General features: G+C 54.0%; 10 protein-coding genes across 10 annotated transcripts; 5 read left to right on the plus strand and 5 right to left on the minus strand.

Moving 5' to 3' along the window:
• Nucleotides 1-1,687: 1,687 nt before the first annotated feature.
• ATEG_06057 (uncharacterized protein) lies at nt 1,688-3,352 on the plus strand (the record flags this gene model as incomplete). Its single annotated transcript, XM_001215235.1, has 1 exon — nt 1,688-3,352. The coding sequence occupies one exon, from the start codon at nt 1,688-1,690 to the stop codon at nt 3,350-3,352; it is 1,665 nt and encodes a 554-aa protein (XP_001215235.1).
• Nucleotides 3,353-5,232: 1,880 nt separating this feature from the next.
• ATEG_06058 (uncharacterized protein) lies at nt 5,233-7,949 on the plus strand (the record flags this gene model as incomplete). Its single annotated transcript, XM_001215236.1, has 3 exons — nt 5,233-6,691; nt 6,826-7,357; nt 7,415-7,949. 3 exons carry the CDS (start codon nt 5,233-5,235, stop codon nt 7,947-7,949), a joined length of 2,526 nt encoding a protein of 841 aa, XP_001215236.1.
• Nucleotides 7,950-8,875: 926 nt separating this feature from the next.
• ATEG_06059 (glycoside hydrolase family 43 protein) lies at nt 8,876-9,888 on the plus strand (the record flags this gene model as incomplete). The annotated part of the gene is made up of 2 exons (XM_001215237.1): nt 8,876-9,534; nt 9,588-9,888. 2 exons carry the CDS (start codon nt 8,876-8,878, stop codon nt 9,886-9,888), a joined length of 960 nt encoding a protein of 319 aa, XP_001215237.1.
• Nucleotides 9,889-10,714: 826 nt separating this feature from the next.
• On the minus strand, nt 10,715-11,425 carry ATEG_06060 (uncharacterized protein; the record flags this gene model as incomplete). The annotated part of the gene is made up of 2 exons (XM_001215238.1): nt 10,715-11,355; nt 11,404-11,425. 2 exons carry the CDS (start codon nt 11,423-11,425, stop codon nt 10,715-10,717), a joined length of 663 nt encoding a protein of 220 aa, XP_001215238.1.
• Nucleotides 11,426-13,069: 1,644 nt separating this feature from the next.
• On the minus strand, nt 13,070-13,567 carry ATEG_06061 (uncharacterized protein; the record flags this gene model as incomplete). The annotated part of the gene is made up of 1 exon (XM_001215239.1): nt 13,070-13,567. One exon carries the CDS (start codon nt 13,565-13,567, stop codon nt 13,070-13,072), a length of 498 nt encoding a protein of 165 aa, XP_001215239.1.
• A 1,654-nt stretch (nt 13,568-15,221) lies between these two features.
• Nucleotides 15,222-16,358, plus strand: ATEG_06062 (aromatic alcohol reductase; the record flags this gene model as incomplete). The annotated part of the gene is made up of 4 exons (XM_001215240.1): nt 15,222-15,311; nt 15,383-15,664; nt 15,718-16,044; nt 16,095-16,358. 4 exons carry the CDS (start codon nt 15,222-15,224, stop codon nt 16,356-16,358), a joined length of 963 nt encoding a protein of 320 aa, XP_001215240.1.
• Nucleotides 16,359-16,943: 585 nt separating this feature from the next.
• Nucleotides 16,944-17,490, minus strand: ATEG_06063 (nucleoside deaminase; the record flags this gene model as incomplete). Its single annotated transcript, XM_001215241.1, has 2 exons — nt 16,944-16,974; nt 17,024-17,490. 2 exons carry the CDS (start codon nt 17,488-17,490, stop codon nt 16,944-16,946), a joined length of 498 nt encoding a protein of 165 aa, XP_001215241.1.
• A 492-nt stretch (nt 17,491-17,982) lies between these two features.
• On the plus strand, nt 17,983-19,467 carry ATEG_06064 (uncharacterized protein; the record flags this gene model as incomplete). Its single annotated transcript, XM_001215242.1, has 3 exons — nt 17,983-18,083; nt 18,128-19,250; nt 19,441-19,467. 3 exons carry the CDS (start codon nt 17,983-17,985, stop codon nt 19,465-19,467), a joined length of 1,251 nt encoding a protein of 416 aa, XP_001215242.1.
• Nucleotides 19,468-19,682: 215 nt separating this feature from the next.
• On the minus strand, nt 19,683-20,432 carry ATEG_06065 (uncharacterized protein; the record flags this gene model as incomplete). The annotated part of the gene is made up of 3 exons (XM_001215243.1): nt 19,683-19,947; nt 19,996-20,252; nt 20,301-20,432. 3 exons carry the CDS (start codon nt 20,430-20,432, stop codon nt 19,683-19,685), a joined length of 654 nt encoding a protein of 217 aa, XP_001215243.1.
• A 1,347-nt stretch (nt 20,433-21,779) lies between these two features.
• ATEG_06066 (uncharacterized protein) lies at nt 21,780-22,713 on the minus strand (the record flags this gene model as incomplete). Its single annotated transcript, XM_001215244.1, has 3 exons — nt 21,780-22,060; nt 22,126-22,630; nt 22,678-22,713. 3 exons carry the CDS (start codon nt 22,711-22,713, stop codon nt 21,780-21,782), a joined length of 822 nt encoding a protein of 273 aa, XP_001215244.1.
• Nucleotides 22,714-23,198: the final 485 nt, after the last annotated feature.

A 23,198-nucleotide genomic window follows, 5' to 3' on the forward strand; every position in this document is an offset into this window, starting at 1 on the left:
TTTATTGCTCCTAGGAGGAAGATGAAGATGACCGGCTCTATCATAGCGCGTAGGGCGCTAGGCCTAATTGGCCTAATTAGGCAGGTGGCTTGCCCTCCGCGGCCCATCTTACCGGATTTGGCTTATAGTTTGATAAGTATAGCCGAGGATCTACTTCCCAGCATTAGATGACGAGTACACCGTTAGCGGGATTACGGCAATGCCTGGGGTTGGTGGCTGGCAGCGTGATATGCGGTTGCCTTAGAGGCTAACGGTTTCCACCCTACCGGGTGGTATGAGGCTATCATGCTAACGCAAGTCGTTGGAGATATCTTCACCCACCAAATGCAAAGGGAACGAGATACGGCATCTGACAGTAATGGGGCAGGAACCTCACATTCGAGCGCCTGCCTCATAACGTCCCTAAGTGCAGGTGGCCTTATACAGATGCACCGGTCCGTGTCGGAGACTTTGGCCTTAAGAGGAAATGTCGCAGGCAAATATGGACGATGTGCATCGGAATGGTGTGCGAATTTGACAGCCCCTACTACACGCCTAGATTGTTCTTGCCAGGAACCTCGAGCAGCCGCCGTGTCGGACTCTCCCCTTTCCCTATGTCACATACCCATGGAGAGGAACTCCATATGCGAGATTCCTCTATGCCGAGAGTGCTGTGAGGGACGGCAGGACGTTCTATATCGTGTAGAAGCAGGTGGTTACACGACTGCGATTAGCATCTGGAAGAGCATGGTGCGTAATTTGAATCACACGAGGTTATTCCGCGATATGACCAATTAAGGGCCTTGATAGCTTCCATGATACAATCCACCGGTAATTCGCCGAGAACAACGACCGGGGAAGGATCAGTAGAGCCGGGTCCACTGCATAGTACTTTTGACGCAAGTGTCCTGAATACTAACTACCCGGCGGCCAGGATCGCGATCCTTCGGACTACAGTATGCCCAACTCTATCCTGATAATCATGGACCTCCACAGCAACAATACCGCTCCAGGCCGACTTCACGTCGCCATCATCGGCGGCGGAATTGCCGGTCTCGCCGCCGCGGCATTCCTCCGGAAACACCCTGAGTTCAACATCATGGTGTATAAACGCCAAAGAGCCGACTTCAAGGAGTCATCCGCCACGTTCAGACTGAGAAACAATGGGATTTGCATTGCAAAGCAGTTGGGGATTATGCCTGTGGTTTGTGTTTCGACAGGATCTCAAAGACGAACTGTTGCAACAGGTGACCGGCGCGGATGGGGAGGGTTCTATACAAATAGTTCCGGACCAGTATACACTACCCCCCACATTCCCCCTCTGATACGTTTTCCTCTTGATTTCTCAGGTTCAATAATCAACGCAACCTGATTACGTTTTCCTTCCCAAAAACGATCGAACAAAGGACGTGAATGTCGCCGACCGGAGACATTCGGGGGGATTTCTTTCCGTCAAGATAGAGTGTTGGCGGCCCAGAAGGTAAATCCTTCATGAACCTCCAATCTATGTATTCTCTGTATTTGTGGTGATGAGAAATCGTTCTTCTAACAAATTGCTGCTGCTTTCTTGATCTCAGGGAGATTGGTAATCGGCATTCTTTCTGTTCTCGCATTAGAAAGGCCGATTCTGTATGAGTACTGAGTAAGTACTGTTTACTTTTATACTCCCTCCCCCACGCATGGCTCATCTCTGATCTGTACCTCAACCATGTCAGCTCTCACAGATCCAAACCACCAAATACAAGACGTGGAGAAGGACTCGGAACCGCCAGAGTCGTCTTCCCAGAATGGTTCCTCCGCCGAGTCGGAGGAGACGGGCAGGACCGTGCGTGGTCTCCGCTGGCTCGTCGTCTGTGTCGCTCTCTACATCACCTGTTTCTTGTACGGGCTCGATACGACCATTGCCGCCGACGTGCAAGGCCCGGTGATCGAGGCGTTTGGCCGGGTCCAGCAGCTCGCCTGGATTGGGGCCGGCTTCCCTTTGGGTTCCGTGTGTGTCATCTTGTTGCTGGGCACGCTGTTCAGCACCTTCAACATGAAATGGGTCTATATCACCACCGTCGTGCTGTTTGAGGTCGGCTCGGCCCTCTGTGGCGCTGCCCCAAACATGAATGCCTTGATTGTCGGCCGGGTCATTGCCGGGGCGGGCGGCAGCGGCATCTATCTCGGCTCCTTGAATTACTTTGCCGTCATGACCGTCGAGAAGGAACGCGGCTTTTACATGGCACTCATCGGCGTGTCCTGGGGTCTCGGGGCCGTCTTGGGGCCGGTGATTGGGGGTGCGTTTTCCGTTTCATCGGCCACCTGGCGCTGGGCCTTCTACATCAATCTGGTCATCGGCGGCGTCTCGGCCCCAGCCTTCGTCTTCTGCCTCCCGGCCATCGACCCCATGCCCGGCACGCCGCTGCGGAAACGCCTAGGGTATATTGATTTCGCCGGCTTCGTCCTGGGCGCTGGCACGTGGGTCAGTTTCCTCATGGCCTTCACCATGGCCGGCGCCCAATGGCCCTGGAAGGACGGGCGAACCATTGCCACCTTTGTGGTGTTTGGCCTCGTTCTCGTGGCATATGTCTTGCAGCAGTACTTCGCCGTCTTGACCACCCCCAGCCGGCGCGCGTTCCCGGGACACCTCCTGCGCAGCCGCACACAGGTGCTCCTATACGTCGTCACGGCCGCAGGCACCACCACCCTGTTTGTGGTCGTCTACTACATCCCCATCTACTTTCAGTTTGTGAATAGCGACGGCGCGCTGATGGCTGCTGTGCGGCTCCTCCCATTCGTTGTCATCGGCGTGACCGTGAACCTGGTGTCGAACACCTTCCTCCACTTCATCAAGGTCTACAAGGTCTTGTACATCATCGCCGGGGTGTTTTTGGTCGCTGGCGGCGGGCCTTTGATGGTGTACCTCGATCCCACCACGTCTACTGGCACCATCTACGGACTGACGATTATCGTCGCGGTGGGCACGGGTCTGTCGATGGTGATGGGGTATACCGTCGCCACGCTGACCCTCAAGCCGGAGGACACCGGCGCGGGCCTCAAGATGCAGAATGTCTCCCAGATCGGCGGCCAGGTAATTGCGCTCGCTGTCGCCGGGCAGATCTACCAGTCCGAGGTGATACAGAAACTGTCTGCGGCTCTGGCTGGGCAGGGCTTTTCCCAAGAGGCCATTCAGGGGGCTACGGCCGGCGCACAGAGCCCGTTGTTTGAGACTTTGAACGGGGAGCTGCGGGAGAAGGCTATTCAGGCGGTCACCGAGGCTATGCAGATGACGTTTGTTTTGGTTCCTGTTGCTGGAGGGGTGATGTTGCTGGCGGCTTTGGGTATGAAGTGGGAGAGGCTGTTTGGAAAAGCGGTTGCTGTTGGTGCGTAGATTGGCACACCATAGACATAGAGGCTGGCGCTGTTGGGGTGACTGCTCTTGCGCGGAATCCGGTCATGGAATAGTCTTAATCGTTTCAATCGACTCTGACTGTTTTAATTCTTCGAAGGCCATGCTTCATACAAGACGCAATCTTTTTCTCGTAGCCATGAGATAATATACACGTGACAGAAGCCCATGATCAGGTAGTCTCCTACTCCATAGTAACGAATGTTACAAATAGACCATTCATCAGCGTGAATACGCGAGCCATCAGCAACATATTAGAATTAAGACTATCTATACAAGACCTTGCAGACGCCAGATTTTATCTGCAAACTTTCTCAGCTGCTCTTCGCGTATTACCAAATCTCTTTCTTCAGACTTGCGCGGAGGACGGCCGACGATCTTTTCAAACGGAAGGTCTAGTCGTGTAATCGGTATAGTTGTGTTGTTAACGTAAGCCTCTCCTGCAACTGATGTCGTGTTGTTGATTCGGGAGAGTTTGAGGTATGTAGTTCGACGCGCCGACAGAGGATTAAACCTAGTAATAATACCGTATTCACGGCGAACGAGCTCCCATCGTTGTAGAATAACTTCAGGGCTTTGTTGGTTTACGTTAATCGTTACCACGAGATTGACAGATGACAAGGGAGTCTCGAGCCAACTGCGTGCGCTAAGTGCAAGCTGTCGCGAAGATTGGGACAACCCGACTTCTACCACAAAACTTAGCTTCCCGTTTTGTGATTCCGGGCCCCAGCAACAGTCAGCCTCCTTTTTCCAATCTCCGATGGTTACCGTGCTCGAGCCGAGGGGGCTCATATCATCAAGGACGTTTATCGCGTTAAGCTCAAGCATTATCAGCGCGTCAAACGATCTTATTGCAAGTCCATGTGCGGGGTTTGGTATGATTTTCGCAATCAAGGTTCGCGTGTCTTCATTGAAGAAGAATCGACAATACTTGCTTATTTGTGTCCCATCATCGCTTAGTCTCGAAGATTCTGCTGAAGGAACAGACGTGAACACAAGATATTGATCGTCAATTCGACCTTGCAGAAGGTCTTGGTGGCGACGTCCTAATGATTCTTGCAACCTCCTGCTGGTGGTAAATGTCTGCTGCTGTACTTCCGTTGCCAGTTGTTCAAGAGGATCCTCGCAGCCGGCTTTGACTGACAGGATCTCAGGACGCGAGAGGTCAGGACACGAGGCTTCAAGATATGAGGGTTCAGAATGTGAGCGTCCAGAACATGAGAGCTTCGAGTATGGAGTCTCCATGTTGGGCGATAAGGTAAAGAAGGTGAGAAGAAGGAAGTGGGAAGGTGGAAATTATAGGGAAGTACGAAGGCGAGCAGGCGCTTACAACAAGATATGTTTAATACGTCACGTGTTTGATGACATGTGATATCATACCTTAATTGGCAGCTGTCACCGTCTGACGTGATCGTGGTCGAAACATGAGGATGGCAGAATGTTTCTGGTATAGCGAGATAACAGATCAAGGACGACAGTAGCTACAGTAGCTATCAGGTACGGTTATAGTACATAGTAGGTTCCCGATGGTATTTCCCGATTGGGTCATCTGCATCTCCTACCACCACCACACAAGTATACGTATTCCCATGAGTCTGGGTAGTATAGCTGTAGGGATAAGATATTATACTCCAATCCCATGTATCCCTTTTTTTCTCCGGGTGTCGACGAAAAGCGGGATTTACTCCGTACACATGCAGTGTATAGGTACCTCGGCCTTCTTGCCGAACTCCCCGCACTTCCCCACAAAATCCTCTCCATCTCTCCAACTTCCTCTCGTCTTCTCTTATTCTTCTTCCCATCATCTCCCTTTCTCTTCTAACCACCCTCCACGCTCTCACATCGTACTCCATACGTCCGATATGGTCTCTCCTACCATCCGTGTGGCCCCCTCGGCCGCCAACCGCGCCCTCAATCTCCTGCGCACTGTGCAATACACGCATCCGCCCTCCTGTCCCTGTCATTCCAACCCCAACCACCATCATCACCATCGCTCTCCGACTCTGGCGGACCATGTGCGTCGCCATATGGCCACTCCCACGGATCCCTCCCGGCAGAAGGAGTACGCCTTTGAGATGGCCGCCTCCAGCATCCGTTTCGGCCCGGGTGCCACCAAGGAGGTCGGCATGGACTTTGCCAACATGAAGGCCAAGCGCGTCTGCGTCGTCACCGACCAGAATGTCGCCAAGCTGGACGCGATGAAGCAGGCTATTGAGGGTCTCAGTCGCGAGGGCATCGAGTTCACCGTGTTCGACAAGGTGCGCGTCGAGCCAAAGGACTACAGCGTCCAGGAAGCGATTGCTTTTGCAAAGCCCTACAATCCCGATGCCTTTCTGGCGGTGGGTGGCGGCTCTGTCATTGACACCGCCAAGCTGATGAACCTCTACACCGTCTTCCCCGAGGCCGACTTTCTCGACTTTGTCAACGCGCCCCTGGGCAAGGGGCTCCCCGTGACCAGGCCGCTGAAGCCGCTGGTCGCCGTGCCCACGACGGCCGGCACGGGCTCCGAGACCACCGGCACCGCCATCTTCGACCTCGTGTCGAAAAAGGCAAAGACGGGTATCGCCCACCGCAACCTCAAGCCGACCCTCGGCATCTGCGATCCGCTCAACACGCGCACCATGCCGTCGGCCGTGCACGCCTCGTCCGGGCTGGACGTGCTCTGCCACTCGCTCGAGTCGTGGACCGCCATCCCGTACAACGAGCGCACCCCGCGGCCCACCAACCCCATCAACCGCCCCGCCTACCAGGGCGCCAACCCCATCTCCGACATCTTCTCGCTGCAGGCCCTGCGCAGCACCGTCAAGTACCTCCCGCGTGCGGTACGCGACCCGGATGACTTTGAGGCGCAGTCGCAGATGCTGCTCGCCGCCACCCTGGCGGGCGTCGGGTTCGGCAACGCCGGCGTGCATCTGTGCCACGGCATGAGCTACCCCATCTCCAGCCAGAACCCGGGATACAAGCACGCCGGCTACGACGTCGACCACCCGATCATTCCCCACGGCGTTTCGGTGGCTGTCACGGCCCCGGCCGTCTTCCGCTTCACCGCCGCGTCCAACCCGGACCGCCATCTGGCGGCGGCCGAGGCATTTGGTGTGGATATCTCCAACGTCAAGCGCGAAAGCGCCGGCGAGGTGCTCGGCGAGGCCATCGCCAGCTTCCTCAGCCGTCTGGGCGACCAGCCCCGGGGACTCAAAGACCTGGGCTTCAAGCCGTCCGACGTCGAGTCGCTGGTTGAAGGCACGATTCCGCAGAAGCGCGTACTCATGCTAGCGCCCAACCTCAACGAGGAGCTGGAGGCCGAAAAGGCGGAGCTGAGGAGTCTGCTAGAGCAGTCAATGGATTATTAGCCTTGTCATTTGTAATGCGCCATGCCTGTATATATTGATGCGTCTATGAATGAAGTTCCAGCTCCATGCCTGCCTATAGCTTACACTAGTAACGAATCTATCAAGACATCTCAGGAACCACCAGCACCGTCCCGAGCATCCCCATCGACGACGCCACGCGATCCAGCGCCGTGACATCCCTCGCGCCCGACGGCGCCGCCAACCAGCGCTCCAGCGCCGATACCACGCGAAACGGCAGCACCTCGTTCTCGCGCAGTCTCTCCAGCAGCCCATCCAGCAGGCCCACCGCACTCTCCACCCCCTGCAGCACCAGCGCCGCACCCATCCCCGCCTGCACACACGCCCTCAACTCCGCCGCCACCCTCACCAACCGCCCCCGCGACGCCCGCACCCTGACCACCAACCCGCGCAGCGCCGCCTCCTCCCGCACGGCGCGCGCCTCCGCCAGAAACCCAGGACACAGCACGACCTCCATGAACGCCCGGTCCGCCGCACCCACAAACCCACCCCACTGTCCCGCCCGCCGCACGTCCTCCGCGCGCACCCTCCGCGCCAACTCCACCCACTCCTCCCCCGCCAGAAAGCACGCCGTCCCCTCCTGCACCGCAGCCGCCACCAGCAGCCCCCGGAACGCGAGGTAGCACGCCCGCCCCCAGCCGCTGCCATGCGCAGACGCCCCGCGGGACCCCATCAGCCTCCGCACCCCCTCCGCATGCACCATCCACGCGTCCCGCCGCGTCTGCGCGTACAGCTCGTACACGCTCAGCATCATCACCCCCGCCAACATGTCCGCCCCGCGTGCGCTCTCAGACTGTGTCTGTGTCCCCTCCGCCGAGGTGTGGGTGTGGGTGGACTGCAGCGCGCACGCAACCTGCTGCAGCGTCGCGGCGTACGCCTGCCGCGCCGTCTTCATCAGCCCGCGGTCGTGCGTCCGCGCCGCCCGCACCATCGCCGTCACGCAGGTCACCGCGCCGTCCTGCACGGCGGATTGGCCGAAGCTCGCGGCGATGTGCGCGGCGCAGTCGGTGCCTGGGCGCCGGATGCGCAGTTGCGAGGAGAGCGCGGGGAAGCTGGTGCGCATTTCTTCGGCGAAGAGGGCAGGCTGCTGCTGCTGTGGCAAGGGGGTTATGCTTCGGGGGGAGTCGTCGCGGGCGATGTGTGCCTGGATCAGGGTGAGGGCGGCGGCGTCGGGGAGCGTGCGCTGTGGCGGTGGTGTCGGGGACGGTTGAGCGCTGCTCGACTGGTGCCGGCGTTCGAGGGCCGGACGCTCGTCTTGGAAGCGGAATGTGCGTCTGTAGCCTGGGCAGGGACGGCCGTAGCGGCGGCATTGGGTGCAGTGGGGGGTTGCTTCGTCGCACTGCCGGTGTGTGTTAGAGGAGACGGTGACGGGGTGGGAGAGGGGAGATGTATACTTTGATGCGCCGTTCGCGACAACGCGCGCAGCCGGTGCTGTGCGGGACGCCGACCATCTTCTGTGGATAGCATCGAAAGGAGAGGTCGCTTTGCTTTGCTGTGGGTGAGGGTGAGGGTGAGGGCGAGGGCTCGTGGAGGCATATTTATGAGAGGCGAATGATGAGGATTGTCGCGATACGGATGATACGATGGAGAATCGCAGAATCGCCCCATGATATACGATGTCGCTGGGCCTGCTCCTGCGTTGTGCGTGTTGAAGATGAGACGCTCGTGTATCCACCGTCGGAGCAGCCAGCTGAATGTATTCCCAAGTCGGTAAACGAGGGATCCTCCCGAAGACGCTCGTACTGCGAACAATATCCTGCGCTGGTGATTGGGCGCTAAGCGCGGTGCTTCTATAATTAAGTCGATGGGTCGGATCTTCAGATACGATGCTCGTGTTTGTGGAGCTCGTATAGATGTAGTAATATTGACCTCGAGTATGATATCGTTACTATATGGAGTATACAAGTAGGTAGTATACAGACAGTGTGTACCCAACGACATCAACCCATCCATGATAGATCACAATCCCAGCCTGGATAAACAACACGAATCAGCCATTCCGGCTGTAAATAGAACACATCCCTGTCTTCCCCCGCAGATCTGCATTGCATCTGACCTCTACACCTCCATACACTCCATTCATACACTCCCTCTCTTCTCTACCTACAACCTATACACATACATACATACATACAAAATGAAGACAATCCTCTCCCTCCTCCTCTTCATATCCCCCACCCTCTCCCTCCAATCCCCCCTGCACCACACATCCGGCAACCCCATCTTCCCCGGCTGGTACGCCGACCCGGAAGCCCGCATCTTCAGCACCACCTACTGGATCTACCCAACCTACTCGGCCGCCTACGAAGCGCAGACCTTCTTCGACGCCTTCTCCTCGCCCGACCTGCTCACCTGGACCAAACACCCGCACATCCTCAACCTCACCGCCATCCCGTGGTCGACCAACCGCGCCGCCTGGGCGCCGTCCGTCGCCCGCTCGCTGGCCGGCGACTACTTCATGTACTTTTCCGCCGGCGACGGCGCCGGCATCGGGGTTGCGAGGTCTGTGACCGGGCGGCCGGAGGGGCCGTTCGAAGACGCGCGCGGGACCCCGCTGGTCGGGAGCACGGTGTTTGGCGCGGAGCCGATCGATGCGCAGGTGTTTCGTGATGATGATGAGGGGCAACGCGTGTGGTTGTATTTTGGGGGGTGGAGTCATGCGGTTGTTGTGGAGTTGGAGCAGGATATGGTGAACCTCAAAGGAGAGTTCAGGGAGATCACGCCGCCGGGGTATGTGGAGGGGCCGTGGATGATGAAGAGAGGCGGGGTGTATTATCTGATGTATAGTGTCGGGGGGTAAGTTCCTTCTCTTATACTCCGTATGGGGTATGGACGAGCTAACGGTGCAGATGGGGCGACAACTCCTACGGCGTCAGCTATGTCACTGGGTCCTCGCCTACCGGCCCCTTCTCCAATACTTCTGTCCAAATCCTGCAGGGAAACGACCGCGTCGGCACCAGCACCGGCCATAACAGTGTGTTTACCCCCGACGGCGAGGATTACTATATCGTGTACCATCGGCGCCCCGTCAACGACACCGAGCGCGACCATCGCGTGGTGTGTATCGATCGGATGAAGTTTGATGCCGACGGGAACATCCTGCCGGTGACCATCACCACCGAGGGAGTCGAGGGGAGACCGCTACACTAGTCTGGACAGCGTTGACGCATTCGTAGTAATATCATTCATGCATGGTTACTAGGTATATACGTACAAGGTGTAGGGTATCATAACAAGTTTCGGTCAAAACATCGAGCTCCGTTTCTTCGCCAGCTTCGCGTCCTCTGACGTCTTCCGGAACCCAAAGAAGCTACTCTTCTTCGGCTTGGGCCCCGGTGGCCGTGCCCCTGTCGCTACCGGCTGCATCGGCACAAAGCCCAGCGACGACTGCCGTCGGCCGTCATTCACAGGCATGGACAAGTACGGGCCGGGTCGCGGCGCATGCGGCACGGAGCCCGACGACTGGTGATATTGCGGGTGCGGGTGCGGTCGAAACGGCATGCTCGAGTGTGGCCGCGGCGGTTGCTGCGGTCGAGGGGTTTGCGACGGGCGCGGAGGCAGGGCCGGAGTATGGGCCTGCTGGCGCGCCTTTTGCTCTTCCTGGCCGTAGAGCTTCTGCAGACGACGCGTCTCCTTGTCGATTTCTGCTTGGCGTTTGCGACGCGCTTTTTCCTCCTCTTCGAGCAGTTTCTTCGTACGTTTCTCCTCTTCGCGGTCGAGCTCTTGCTTGCGGCGGTCTGGTTTGGGGGATGGTTGCGGGTGGGGTGCCGGTTTTGGAGCGGCCAGCGCTCCTGATACGGCGGGCGTTTCTTTATTGGGTCTGGGTTTGGGGGGAGCGATCACAGGTGCTGTAGTCGCCGCGGCAGGCGAGGTCGGCTTCGACAGATGGAAAGACTCCTTTCATCGGCGTAAAGTAGACGTCGCGGATCGTCACTGCCCCCAGTAACAGGACCACCTTCGAGCCCCCTGAAATCCTTCATCTCCCCCGGTACAGATTCGGCTCGTAGAGGGTAATTTCGCGCAGGGCTTGGAAGATCGACACGGTAATGTCCGGCTCCTTGTGTTTGGTTTTGGTCTCCGACAGGGTGGTCGTCTTCCCAGACAGCAAACACGTCATGTCTTTGGAGAGTTTGCTGTCGCGTCGCCAGCTGAACCGCAGCTTGGGTGTGGTATCGGCAGCAGCCGGGTCGGTCAGCGTGTGGTCGAGGGCCGAGGTCGATGGTTGACGGAAGGTGTGCTGCGGCATCTCGAAGGACCAGGTGGGCGGACTGTTCCAGGACTTGGGCTTGAAATGAACGGTGATCTGCTGGTCGGGGTTGTACAGGTGCACGGTGAAGCGTGTCGGGAGGATGGGTTCGGGCGGCGGGGTCACGCCGCCGTTCTGGCGGATGGCATCAGCGGAGAGACTGGGCTGCGTCCATTCGGGGATAATCAGGACTTCGCCGTAGATCACGTCCGGGACGAAGGGGTCGGCGAGGGCGACGGCGTAGCGGTTCTTGCAGTCGGGAGAATTCGGGTCGGGGTGACGGAGGGTGTAGACGGGGGTGGGTTCGTCGCCATGTTGGGCCAGGTAGATGGTCCAGAGATGTTTTTGCTTCGTGGGTTTGAGGAAGAAGGCTAATATGTTAGATGTACGGAGTAGTGGATAGGAGGTCATATACATACTGGGAAGGTTCTCGTCGATCATGCTGTCGGGATTGGTTAGAGGGGGGAAGATGCAGAGCAGAAGAAGCTCGGCGGGGAGTCCATTGATATAAGACGGGAGGGTAGGAGGGAGAAGAAGAGAAGAAGAAAATATGGAGATGAAGTTGGAGAAGATGAGATGATGAGATGATGAAGCCGAACGGGAAGTGGAGAACTGCGCCACATGACCGGCTATAAATAGAGTATACTGTGTGCCTGCTACACTACAGGTACTAACTATATAAGGACCCTAGATCTTCCTTCTCTAGGCAGATGGATTCTTTCATACCTGGTATATGACAAATCGGTTAATCAATCTGGGTCAATCTTCAATTCCGTTGCCTGACACTGCCCCGACTAGTCTGGAGGCTCATCTCCGAATTGCAATTAGAACATACTAGGTACTCCGTAGAGACCTGTGAAAACAACGCCGGAATTACAGCCCAGGCCTCATAGATCTGGGCTGTTTATAGTGAAAGTCTCAATAATAACATTCAGCCTTCCCTCGAATCACAATATTCAGCCTACTCTCTGAGTCGCTGCTCCTTGATTCATCCCTGTTGTTCTACTCTTTGAGATGCAGATGCAAATTCTGCATATCGTTGATTCTGGGCCGTCTTTGAACGGTTATATATTCCTTCCTTCTACGATATCAACGCCCTATTTTGCCGCGTCGATTAGCCTGATCTGAACTCAGAATATTGTCTTTAGAACTATACTGTCCAGAATATAAAGGTGCAATCTTAAATATTTGCCCGGAAAGGCACAGCAGATAATAAAAATAGTAGATACTGACCGCCATTTGTATCAGATAATCTATCCTTGAGAAACGGACGACACCTGAAAAGTAGGGGCAGTATTTAGTATAGGTTTAGTGTTTCCTGTCTCATTTTGTAGTTGTTGCCATTTATATGAACTATCGAAGAAGCCTACAGGCGGCGAACGTTCGTTGGCTGTTATTAGAGAGACTTTGGATTAGAAAGCGTCGGTGCTGTCGTTTTTTTTGGAGTCTATCTGGGGAAACCACAACCATCATTAGAGCCGTTGGGTCGTCGCAGAGGCTTAATACCTGTGCTATTTACCTGTTCCTCCAAGTCTCACTTAACTACTACTCGGGAGCTTTAGATCAGCGCACCATTCAGACCCTGCCTACCTAATCTTTACTCACAAAAATTTAGAACACATCCTAAGCACAGCATTAAGTGGCACAAGCGCCGTGCACCTAATCACAAACCCAGTGGGCGAAGGCGGAGACTGTAGTACCCGATTTAGCTGAATCAAAGCTCTATATATGTTCAGGTTCCGTCTCCATGCTATAAAATCGGACACTACCATTAGATCTGCTCAACGTCTGGAGATAATAAAGGATAAAATATCATGTAAACATCGGACTACCTAAAATTCAACTGAAAGGCGCTAAAGATTGTTGAAATCAGAAGGTCGAGACAGACTCCACAACACGACTTCACTCGGCAAATGATTGTTGAAATCAGATATTACACCCAATTCAAGTACTCGACTTCCACCAAACAACCATATTATCATTCCAACTATTATTCCCCTTACGGCTGAATGCCGATGAAGAAGCGTCTGGCGGCAAATAGGAAACGATCGCAACCCCAGCAACAAGTGCTGAAAAAGGGGTATTTTAACATTGGACTTTGCCACCTTCTAGTTGCCAGACAGGCCCAGAAATCGCTTCATCGTCGAACTCAGTGCCGTTGTTCTTTGTAGCTTTCGGGACGCGGCCACCGATTTGAGGGTTGTCGGAGATCGGATTCAGGCCCTGGTTAACACCTGGTACTTCAGTGGGGTTGTAAAGGACATCGACGCCAGATGGAAGGTTGAAGTTGGAATACAGCGTGCAGGTGCGGCGGTTGGCTGTTGGCTCATCGAATTTCCATACATATGAAGCGCAAGTATCTGGCCTATCCAAGCAGGCTTGAACACAATCGCATGCATATTTTATATCTGGCAGCTCCACGGTTGTAAGGACCCCAGTCACATCAAAGCCCCGGGTATAGCGAATACAGCCGTGGTCTTGGGTGTCAAGATGTGGGCATATCTTAGCCTGGAAGTGGTCATCCTGAGTGGCAATGGCGCCAGCAGCTGCCATAGCTATAATAGCCGTGATAGAGAAACGCATTTTGTTCGGGAAAGAGAAGATTGAGAAGGATTTTTTTCTTTAGTATAGATCAAATTGCCTTGGAATTGATAGAGAAATTGGTAGAGAAGCTGTCTATGGAAAATAGGCAGTTTATGATGCAGTGATTCTCCAGAAAGGCGAGACGAGATGGTCCTATTTATATGGTCCGTTGTATTGCTTCGGATTTCCAAAAAAAAAAACCCCTGCGAAGGGGCACCTAGAATGGAATGGTCTTTAGTTGCCTGGCCATAAGTAACAGAAGCCCATCCACTAGTACCTAAATGTGACTGGCTCTTATTTTTTTTTGGATAATACATAAGTTCTAATTGTATAGTTTTGTTTCGTGGCCTTGGTGCAGAACCATAAGAGCGGCTTTCGCTTATATAGGAAGTCCATGACGTGTCTACCCTGTGAGAAGTAATACCCCCGGAGTCAAGTGTAATTAGGGGAGTATATGTAGAATTGTGGCCAGAGACGAGTGAAGTAGTCGCAATGTAGACCTGTTGATTATGGCGTACCCCGGTCGTACCCAGGTGGACGTGAATACTTCGATGGCCTCTCACGGTGTAACGTACCTACGTAATTAGTCGTATGCCTAGGTATCGTCCTTATTTGAAGGAATTTCGTACTCCTGGATGTGAATTTAGACATTCAATTGTTATATAATGAGCGATTTGATCTTTAATGACTGAATACTACATCGATAACATGCTTGAACATGGTTCTCAAAATATAAGGTCTAATGTTGAAACTACCCGAATGCTGTAGGAGACATTAAAAAGGCAACAATCAGTATGGAATTCAGAAATATTATGTGAATATTTTTGTTCTACTAAGTTCTCAGTTATCTCTCTGTCCAGCTTCATTTTTCCTCCTGCGCTAAATACGCCATGCTAAAGTCTATGCCCATGACTATTAGCGCACATTCTCCATAAACCTTGGTTAATAGTTCCGACCAATAAGTTTATTAGCATAGCATTTCTTATGAAGAGAAAGACGAGAGGAATGCCTGCTACTCCACGGCGAGCTCTCTGGATACCTCGAATGAAGGAGAACACATTCTAGTGCCCCGGACTGTGAGGTTCTATACCACAGATGAAACTCGAAAACCTATTTGCATGCCCGCCTTGGACGAACGATACTTGTGCAGTGGCCAGGCCGAGGCCATTCCTGCCCCCAGAGACGGCAATAGCAGGCATGATATTTACTGGAAAAGGGCCTGCGAAGGCAAAAATCGAGGTTTCTCCAGGTGACTTGCTCATGTACATCCTATTCTCTTTCTATCTTTCTCTGCCCGCTAGTGTGGTAGGAGTGATTAGAAATCCAAATTGAATGCTAACTTGTTCACTGGCTGCCTCTTCTTTGAATTAATAAATATTTGTCAGTATTATTTAACTACAATCAAGTGTGAACTTCGAGTGTTGTTGTTGTTGAATAGTGGATCGGAAAGAATCTTTCCGTGCATAAACTATCGGATGCATAGGTCCCGTCAGAAGCACCTTCGGATATCGGATGCATCAAATGCCAAGTCTGTAGTTCCACAGACCGCACGGAAGCTGGAAGCCTTTAAATCTGCTTAGCAACCCGTGTATAGGACTCTACCTGTCTCGGTATACAAGATTTCCTTTCGCAGGCTCAGGAAATTTCACTCCAAATGACTGTCAAGCAGAAAGTACTGCTCCTCGGAGCGACGGGTGAGACTGGCAGCTCTATCCTGGATGGGCTGCAAGAGTGTGGCCATTTCGTAAGTTGAATCGGCTATATATCGCATTCTCTTTCATGCCTGACACCTATTTCTTTCTATTCTTTGGTTAGGATGTGGAGCTTTTAGTACGACCCGCTTCTGCCAAAAAGCCGGCGGTCCAAAAGCTCCAAGAGCAAGGCATCCCGATTCAATCCATAGACCTTGACGACAGTAGCGCGCTTGTGTCTGCTCTGACTGGTGTCGACATTCTCATCAGTGCTATTGGGCCCAATGACTTGCTCCAACAGAAGAGGCTACTCCAAGCCGCGAAGCTTACGGGTGTCAAAAGAGTGGTTCCCTGCGCTTTCATCACCGTCGCGCCTCCAAACGGCGCTATGCTTCTCCGTGATGAGGTACGAATACCCTGATTTGACAAGAATAGCCGACCCGACTAACAGGCAAGTAGAAAGAAGAAATATACAATGCCATCAAGTTCTTGGGTATTCCGTATACCGTGATCGATGTTGGCTATTGGTATCAAATCTCATTCCCGACTCTCCCGTCGGGCAAAGTGGATTACGCCCAAATCGCTCCATTGAAGACAATTCATGGGGACGGGACAGCTCCTAATCTGCTTACCGACCTACGTGATATCGGGCGATTTGTCGCGCGAATCGTTCTCGATAACAGAACTCTTAACAGATATGTTTACACGTTTGGAGAGGTACTCTCCGAGAACGAAATCTACCGGATCGCGGAGGAGATTTCTGGGGAGAAGCTGGAACCGACTCGGGTAAGTCGATTTCATTTCAGCAGATTACTTTACTAACAGCATATTTCCAGGTATCGAATGAAGACATCGAAGCAAGCGTGAAGCAAGCCAAAGCTGCTCTCGGTGAGGATCCCCGTGATCCCATGAAGCGCAGGAGCCTTTTCATAGCCCAATATCAGCATAGCAAGTACGTGCGTCGGGACAACACTCCCGACTATGCCGACTATCTGGGTTATATCAATGCGAGAGAGCTCTATCCGGACTTTCAACCAGTGACCTTCCGTGATTTCTTCGCCGAGGTACTGGCTGGAAAGGGGAGGAAAATGTATCCATAGTCCTATTTTGGTGTACGGTAATGAAATCTATGATATGTATATGCATCGACGACTGTATCGTCGGAGTTGAACACTTATGACCCAATTAGGCAATTGTCCGAATACTTTGATGCATAGGAAGTTGTACGTATTACCATCATTAGGAGGAAATGTAGTCTTTCATTGATATCCGACACATTCCTGATGTCAAAATTCATCAATCTAATGTTGGGATTCGTGATACGGGTAAGGAGGATTTGGATGTGCTGGGGCAGTATGATGGGGTTGTGGGGGTTGTTGAGTGGGAGGTAGAAGACGAGAGTGTTAAGGAGAGGTCGTCTCTTGTGGAAGCTTCCTCGGAGGACGATCAGCCCCAGTCACATTCACCTGAAGTCTCTTCTGATCCTCAGGAAACAAAAACCGAGCAAGACCTCGCGCCGTTCCAGCTGGCAGTTGGAGGGCCAGGTCTCATCACGACTAGCCTCGCGCCTCGGAGGGCATGGAGATGGAAGAAAAAGCCAAAGACTCAGACTCATAATGAACAAGACGAGGTGTAACGAGTACAGTAATTTTTATGAGAAGCAGTGATATCCTTCATCAATCCATTCATCGTCCATCATCGCTAGAAGCCCACTCGCTGTGAACCACCCACAAACCAACCCTATGATTTCGTCGCCCGGGTATACCTCACCCGATGCAACTCCCGAACCTCCTCATCCAGACCGGGCGCCGGACCTTCAACCTTCAACCCGGGCGCCACCTGATTAATCGGAAGGGACACAACAGGCCCAGGCGTCACCCCCAACTCCTTCCTCCACTGATCAAACTGCGCAGAGGAGCTAGCGTAGACAATACGGCCCAACCCCACGTTTGCATGGACGGCAGCACACATCGGACAGTGTTCGCCAGACGTGTAGACCGTTGCTGTTGCCCGTTCGTTCTGGCTCAAATTCTTCTGCGCCCACAGGGCGAGAGTGAGCTCCGGGTGCAGCGTGACGTCGGCGTCGGTCACGGTGCGATTGCGGTCTTCTTTGAGGATGTTCCCGGCGGCGTCCACGAGGACCGAGCCAAAGGGGGCGTCGCCGGCCTGTAGGGCTTCGCGGGCGAGCTCGACGCACCGACGGAGGTAGGTAATGTCTGTGTTGGAGACCATTGTCTTGCTTTGTTTGAGCTGGTGCTCTGTTGGTATGGCAAGTCTAGGTGTGGTGTGGTGTGGGATATCGGGGTGATGATGCGGGGAAGACCGATGTCGACACAAGCGGGTCGACCGCAAGCTTGGCTTTTATCGTGATTGTTTGGAGGCGCTCGGTGCCGATGGAACATTCGCTTCATTACATTGACAACGGACTATTGTATGTGCCGTGATAATCTAATGCGGATTGTGATAGCTGTGATGACAACCAGTTGTCCACCCAATCGGACTGAGACTATACTTCTACTCTCATGAGTATAAGGAATCCCGGAAGAACCAAGAGACCCCGACGGAGTCCTCCGAGATCCAAGAGGGATACATTCCGGAGATCGATTCCACTCCAACATCGAGGGCGATCGATGTGTCAAGCCACCGAAGGGATGGACAACCCTAAGAACCCATCTTGTGCAACCTCATGTCATTCCACCAGATGTATGGGAGAACGAGCTTGCCATGGTATGGCCAAGCTACAATAGGGACAGCCATGGTGACGCACACCAAAGTTTCGATGTGAAGCGTGACCTGCACTGGCATGTCAAAGTTGGCAGTGGTTGGTATGTTCATATCCAAGGTAGGGAATGTCGACTTCTTCCTGCAGCCCTCGTCGTCTTCACTCCACTACCACAATGTATCCGCCCGTGGCCATGGCGGTCTTTACCGGCGTCCTTCTAGGACAGTCTATTACGACGGCTGCGTTGTCGATGGATCGCCGCAGTCTTCCAGAAACGCTGTTAATGGTGACAAACGGGGTCAAGGCATTGGGCTTCTTAGGTGCATCCGCATTACAAGAGGTCGACCTGCTGGTCTCCCATCTGCTCGACCTCTCCACTGGCAAGAAATCTCCCGTCACATCCGTGGATGGGACTATAAAGGAGTTGTCCGATCTTCTCGACTCTCACAATGGCACCTTCGACCACATCGCGTATGCCCTAGACTTGGTGGCCCGCGGCTTACTCCCAAGCAATGTCCTCGACCTGCTGGAAGGCGTCACGGACGACGAGATCAACTCCTCCAACAATATCAACACCAAGTCTCCCAGTTCACCCATCTACCCCCAGAAGGCCCCCGAGGACGCACCCTACTCAGTAGACGAGGCTACCCTCCGCTCGGCCCTGTACATCCCCTCGAGCTTCGAATACGGCGCCAACGGGAAAACGCCAGTCCTGCTCGTGCCGGGCACCGCCGTGCCCGCCGGTCTGACCTACCATTTCAACTTTGTCAAGCTCCTGTTGGCAACAAGCTTCGCCGACCCCGTGTGGCTGAATATCCCCAGGAACTCCCTCGACGACGTCCAGATAAACGCCGAGTACGTCGCCTACGCCATCAACTACCTCTCAGGCATGTCCAACAACAGCACGATTGGCGTGATCTCCTGGTCGCAGGGTGGCCTCGACACGCAATGGGCCTTGAAATACTGGTCCTCCACGCGCGCAGTCGTGCAGGATTTCATGCCCGTCAGCCCGGACTTTCACGGCACACTTATGGGCGGTCCCTGTCCTGGATTCCCGTCTAGGCTCTGCACGCCGTCCTTGATCCAGCAAGCCCATAACACCAGCCTGCTCCGCACGCTTCGCAGCAACGGCGGCGACTCCGCCTACGTCCCCACGACGACGCTGTACTCGAGTTTGGATGAGGTCGTGCAGCCGCAGATCGGGACGGAGGCGTCCGCCTTCCTGCGTGATGCCCGCGCCGTCGGCGTGACCAACAACCAGGTGCAATTAGTGTGTCCGGGCCAGATTGCCGGGAGTGTTTATACTCATGAGAGTATGCTGGTGAATCCTGTTGCGTGGGCGTTGGTGGTCGATGCATTGACGCATGACGGACCTGGTGAACCATCGCGGATCGATCTGGACGCCGTCTGCGGCCAATTCTTGCCGCCGGGGCTGACGATCGATGACTTTCTCGGTACAGAGACCACCATGGTTGCGGGCGTCCTAGATGTCTTAAAGTTGGCGTTTGGGACGGACGAAGAGCCCCCGATCAAGCCGTATGCTCTTTAGCTGTGCCGTTCTCTTTAAATTATAGAACTGATATACCCCTGTCACAATACTATCACATTTCTGCATTATAGCAGTAGCCTCTCACAATGGTGTCTAGTATGTACCCCAAGATGTCCACGACCCTCGACTTCCCATGAAACCATAGAAACAGCATCAAGACCATGAAGTCTCGATCGTAAACACCCTCTTCCCATTCCCCCCAAACAGATGAATATACTTCCTCACCCACTCCACCGCCAGCCCCCGATCTAAACACCCCAAATCCGCACAGTCACCGCCGAGCTCCCCAGCCAGCGACGGCTCCAGCTGCGCCAGGCGTCCCAGCCGGTAATTCGCACTAACAAAGACGTTCTCCCCGAGTCCCTCGCGGAAACGACTCTCCTTATCGACGATCGCACCAGGTACATCGTTGGCCATGCTACACGCGTCAGCAGAGTCAGAACATACGGCGTAGAGGGGGCCTTACACAAAATGCAGCGTCACGTCCGCTTTGCATTTTCCGCGTCTGTTGAAGACGCTCCGAGGGACGATGACGTTCAGGAAAAGACAGTCCTCCGTCGTACCGGGAATGTCCTGCGAGGCCTGCGGGCAGATCCGGCTTTCGTTGCCTCGCTGTACCTCGGGGTTTGTACCGGCTGGTGCGACGGGGGGTGCATGCCGGAGGGCACCGATGGGCGCCTGGGCGTAGCGGATGTTGCGGAAGGTGAAGTGTCCGGTTGTGTGCTGGTTTAAGGGTTAGTAGTTTGTCTCGGTGGGATATAGTTGTCTTACGTTGTAGGAGAGGGCCTCGTGGATTTCGTAGCCCAGGTCAACCTGGGGCAAGAAGATGGTGTTTCTTATTCGGGACCATAAGGGCCATGCAGCGCCGATGAGAGCGCCTACGGCAAGATGGAAGAGATTCATTTTGAGATGGATGTTGTTGTTTCTGTCAGCTCAGTGCATGTTGCGTTTTATAGATGCTGATGCTGATCAACACCGCCCCGCGACTGCACGTGAGTAGGGCAAAGATCCTATCAGAGTATGCTTGTGACGACTGCAGTTGGTTTTATAATACATATGTTGAATGACGTGGCAGGGACAGCTGGGAGAGGCAGTGTTTATTCATTACTACCACTGCTTAAGCACGATGGCCTTACAGCTATGTTTACAGATGGTGATACTATTGGAACTCAGGATGATGAACATGATTCATTGCTTGCAGAACTTCCGACGAGAGGATAAATAAGTTCAAGTTTGTCATGGAGTGTTGAGGAGCGAATGCTCCTGAGAGGAGGGAAAAATCCTGTTCAATATCGTTCGGGATGTATCTTGTCGACAACGTACGGAGCGATAGATCTAGTGTCACGTCAGTAAGTCTTTGTCTGAGTAGGGGCTCACTTAGACATAGTCTGATCTATAAAACAGTGTCACAAGTAAAGTCCCAAGCTGTGCATATCTATAACCGTAGTAGATACATAGGGACAGACAACTCACCACTAAGTCTTGAGGCGAAAAGATGCCCGCCCACCCAGCCGCTGATATACAGCTTTGATTGTCGGAATTGCACTGCAAGTTGATTAGCTCTGATCATGTTCGCGACTTGGAAAGAAACTTAGTCTGTCTTTCATCCTTTCGTTCACTCTTACTTTCGTATATAGTCCGTTGTGGGAGCCTGTTCTGTAAGCCATTCCATATATGGGGGCGTACCTGGAGTTTGTTCCATAGTATATTCAAATAGACATGAATCGATACAACTCCTGCATGAATCAGTAGAGATCCGTCCAGGGAAGGGCTGTAACTTAGGCTTTTTTTTTTTCGTAATATATATATCTCGACTCGGTCTCATAATTGTAGTTGTCGCCTGGCGCTGTCAGCTGTTCTCGGGGAGGAGCACTCACCACTCATATACCTCATCTTCATATAGATAGTGATCGAACCTGGACATGCGTCAACGATCAGCCTGTGGGTGGGAGACTCACCTGGCACTCTATGTCTTCTGTTTCTGTCTGATGTCGCTGTCTGATCTCTACAATCTTCCCCGCACATCGACCCTTATATATCTGTCTGCCTCTTTGTCCCAATAAACCCATTGTACTCACCCGGTCAATACCATACACAAACCCCTTTATCCCTTTGTCTACACAATCAAAACAACCGACAAGGACCACGGTCTATTCTATTCATCTAACAATGTATGTATCATCCATTATCTACAAACAAAGCAGCACAGCCATCAGACCAAACCCTCGGCCAGGATCCCTCGTCGACAGTTCACATCTTCGGGCCGCCGACCTCCGACACCTTGGCCGCCTCGCGCTCCGCCGTGCTCAGCTGCAGCCCCTGGTCATCCCAGCCCTGCGTGCCGAGCCTGTACAGCACGCGCTGCTGGTCGCGGTCGGGCATGGGGCCGGCCTTGTTGCGGCGCTGGCGCGACTCCAGCGTCTCGACGAGGGTGGCGTTGTCGCCGTCCAGCGGGTAGCCCTCCAGGTCGTCCGTGTGCTCCTCCGCGGAGAAGGTGTATGTGCGGTATTCGGTGTTGGTCCAGCCGGTGCCTACACTCATCAGTATCCTCCATGCTCACCACGCAAGAGTCGAAAGACGAAAGACAAAGACGCACCCTGGAATTTACTGCTATCCTCCCAGTCCTCGGTGAAGTAGTGCAGGAATCCGCCGTGCGTGACGAGGACAATCTCCTTCTCCGGGCGCGCCTTCAGCCAGCGCCGGCATGCGCGGGCGCGCTCCTTGATTGCGTGCGTGGTCGGCGCGTACCGGCCCTCCTTGTTATTCCAGCCGTCGTGCACGTACTCGGCGTCGACGGGCAGCTGCTTGGCGTCGATCTCGCGGCGCAGGTCGGCCGGGTCGCTGCCCGTGTCACAGGGCACGTCGCTCGTCTCCTGGGCGTCCGGCAGCAGGACCAGCTTCAGATCCGGGCGGCGCTGGAAGACGGGCTCGAAGCTCTGCAGGGCGGTGTAGATGGTGCGGCGAAGGGGAGACGCCGTCACCAGGTCGATGCGGTCGTGGAAGGGGAAGCGATCGCGCAGCTGGCGGCATTGCTCGTTGCCCAGGTCCGTCAGGAGGGGGTCGTGGATGACGTGGTTGGCGACCGAGATGTTGTGGACGCCCTGGATCTGTTAGTCTCTGTATCCCGCGGACGGTAAAGGGTGAGTACCTGGGCGTGGCGAACGCAGTGCACGATGGGAGGCATGGCGACGTCAATAGTGAGTGAAGAGAGGGAGAGTTGATTGAGGTTGAGAAAGAGAATGAGAAATGCGGGAGAAGTAAGAGTTAGGTAGTCGCGGGGTTAGTCACGATACGTGGGGGGTATATCCCTGCCCTAGTGAGTATACCCAAGGATAGGAACTGTTTAACAGTCAACCGGAAATTGTTGGCACTGAAAATTCAATTGCTGGTTGACTTTCGGCCGTCCAGACTTTTCTGCTGGGTCATCCAGGACAAATCACCCATCGCCACATCGGAGGAACGTCGCCCGACTGACTCACACTCTATACGAAGTATACCGAGTACGAGACTCCCTACAGTCTACAAGACCATGCACAACCCAGACAGACCAAAATGATAAACTACCCAATGCAAGGATATACACATAATCCGCTCATGCTACCCCGAATCCCCGGGCGTTTTCCAATGCCTTGTCCAGCTTCTCCTCCAGCACCGCCTTGGATGAATACT

Source organism: Aspergillus terreus, genomic scaffold, assembly GCF_000149615.1.
Source record: "Aspergillus terreus NIH2624 scaffold_8 genomic scaffold, whole genome shotgun sequence".
Lineage (NCBI taxonomy): Eukaryota > Fungi > Ascomycota > Eurotiomycetes > Eurotiales > Aspergillaceae > Aspergillus > Aspergillus terreus.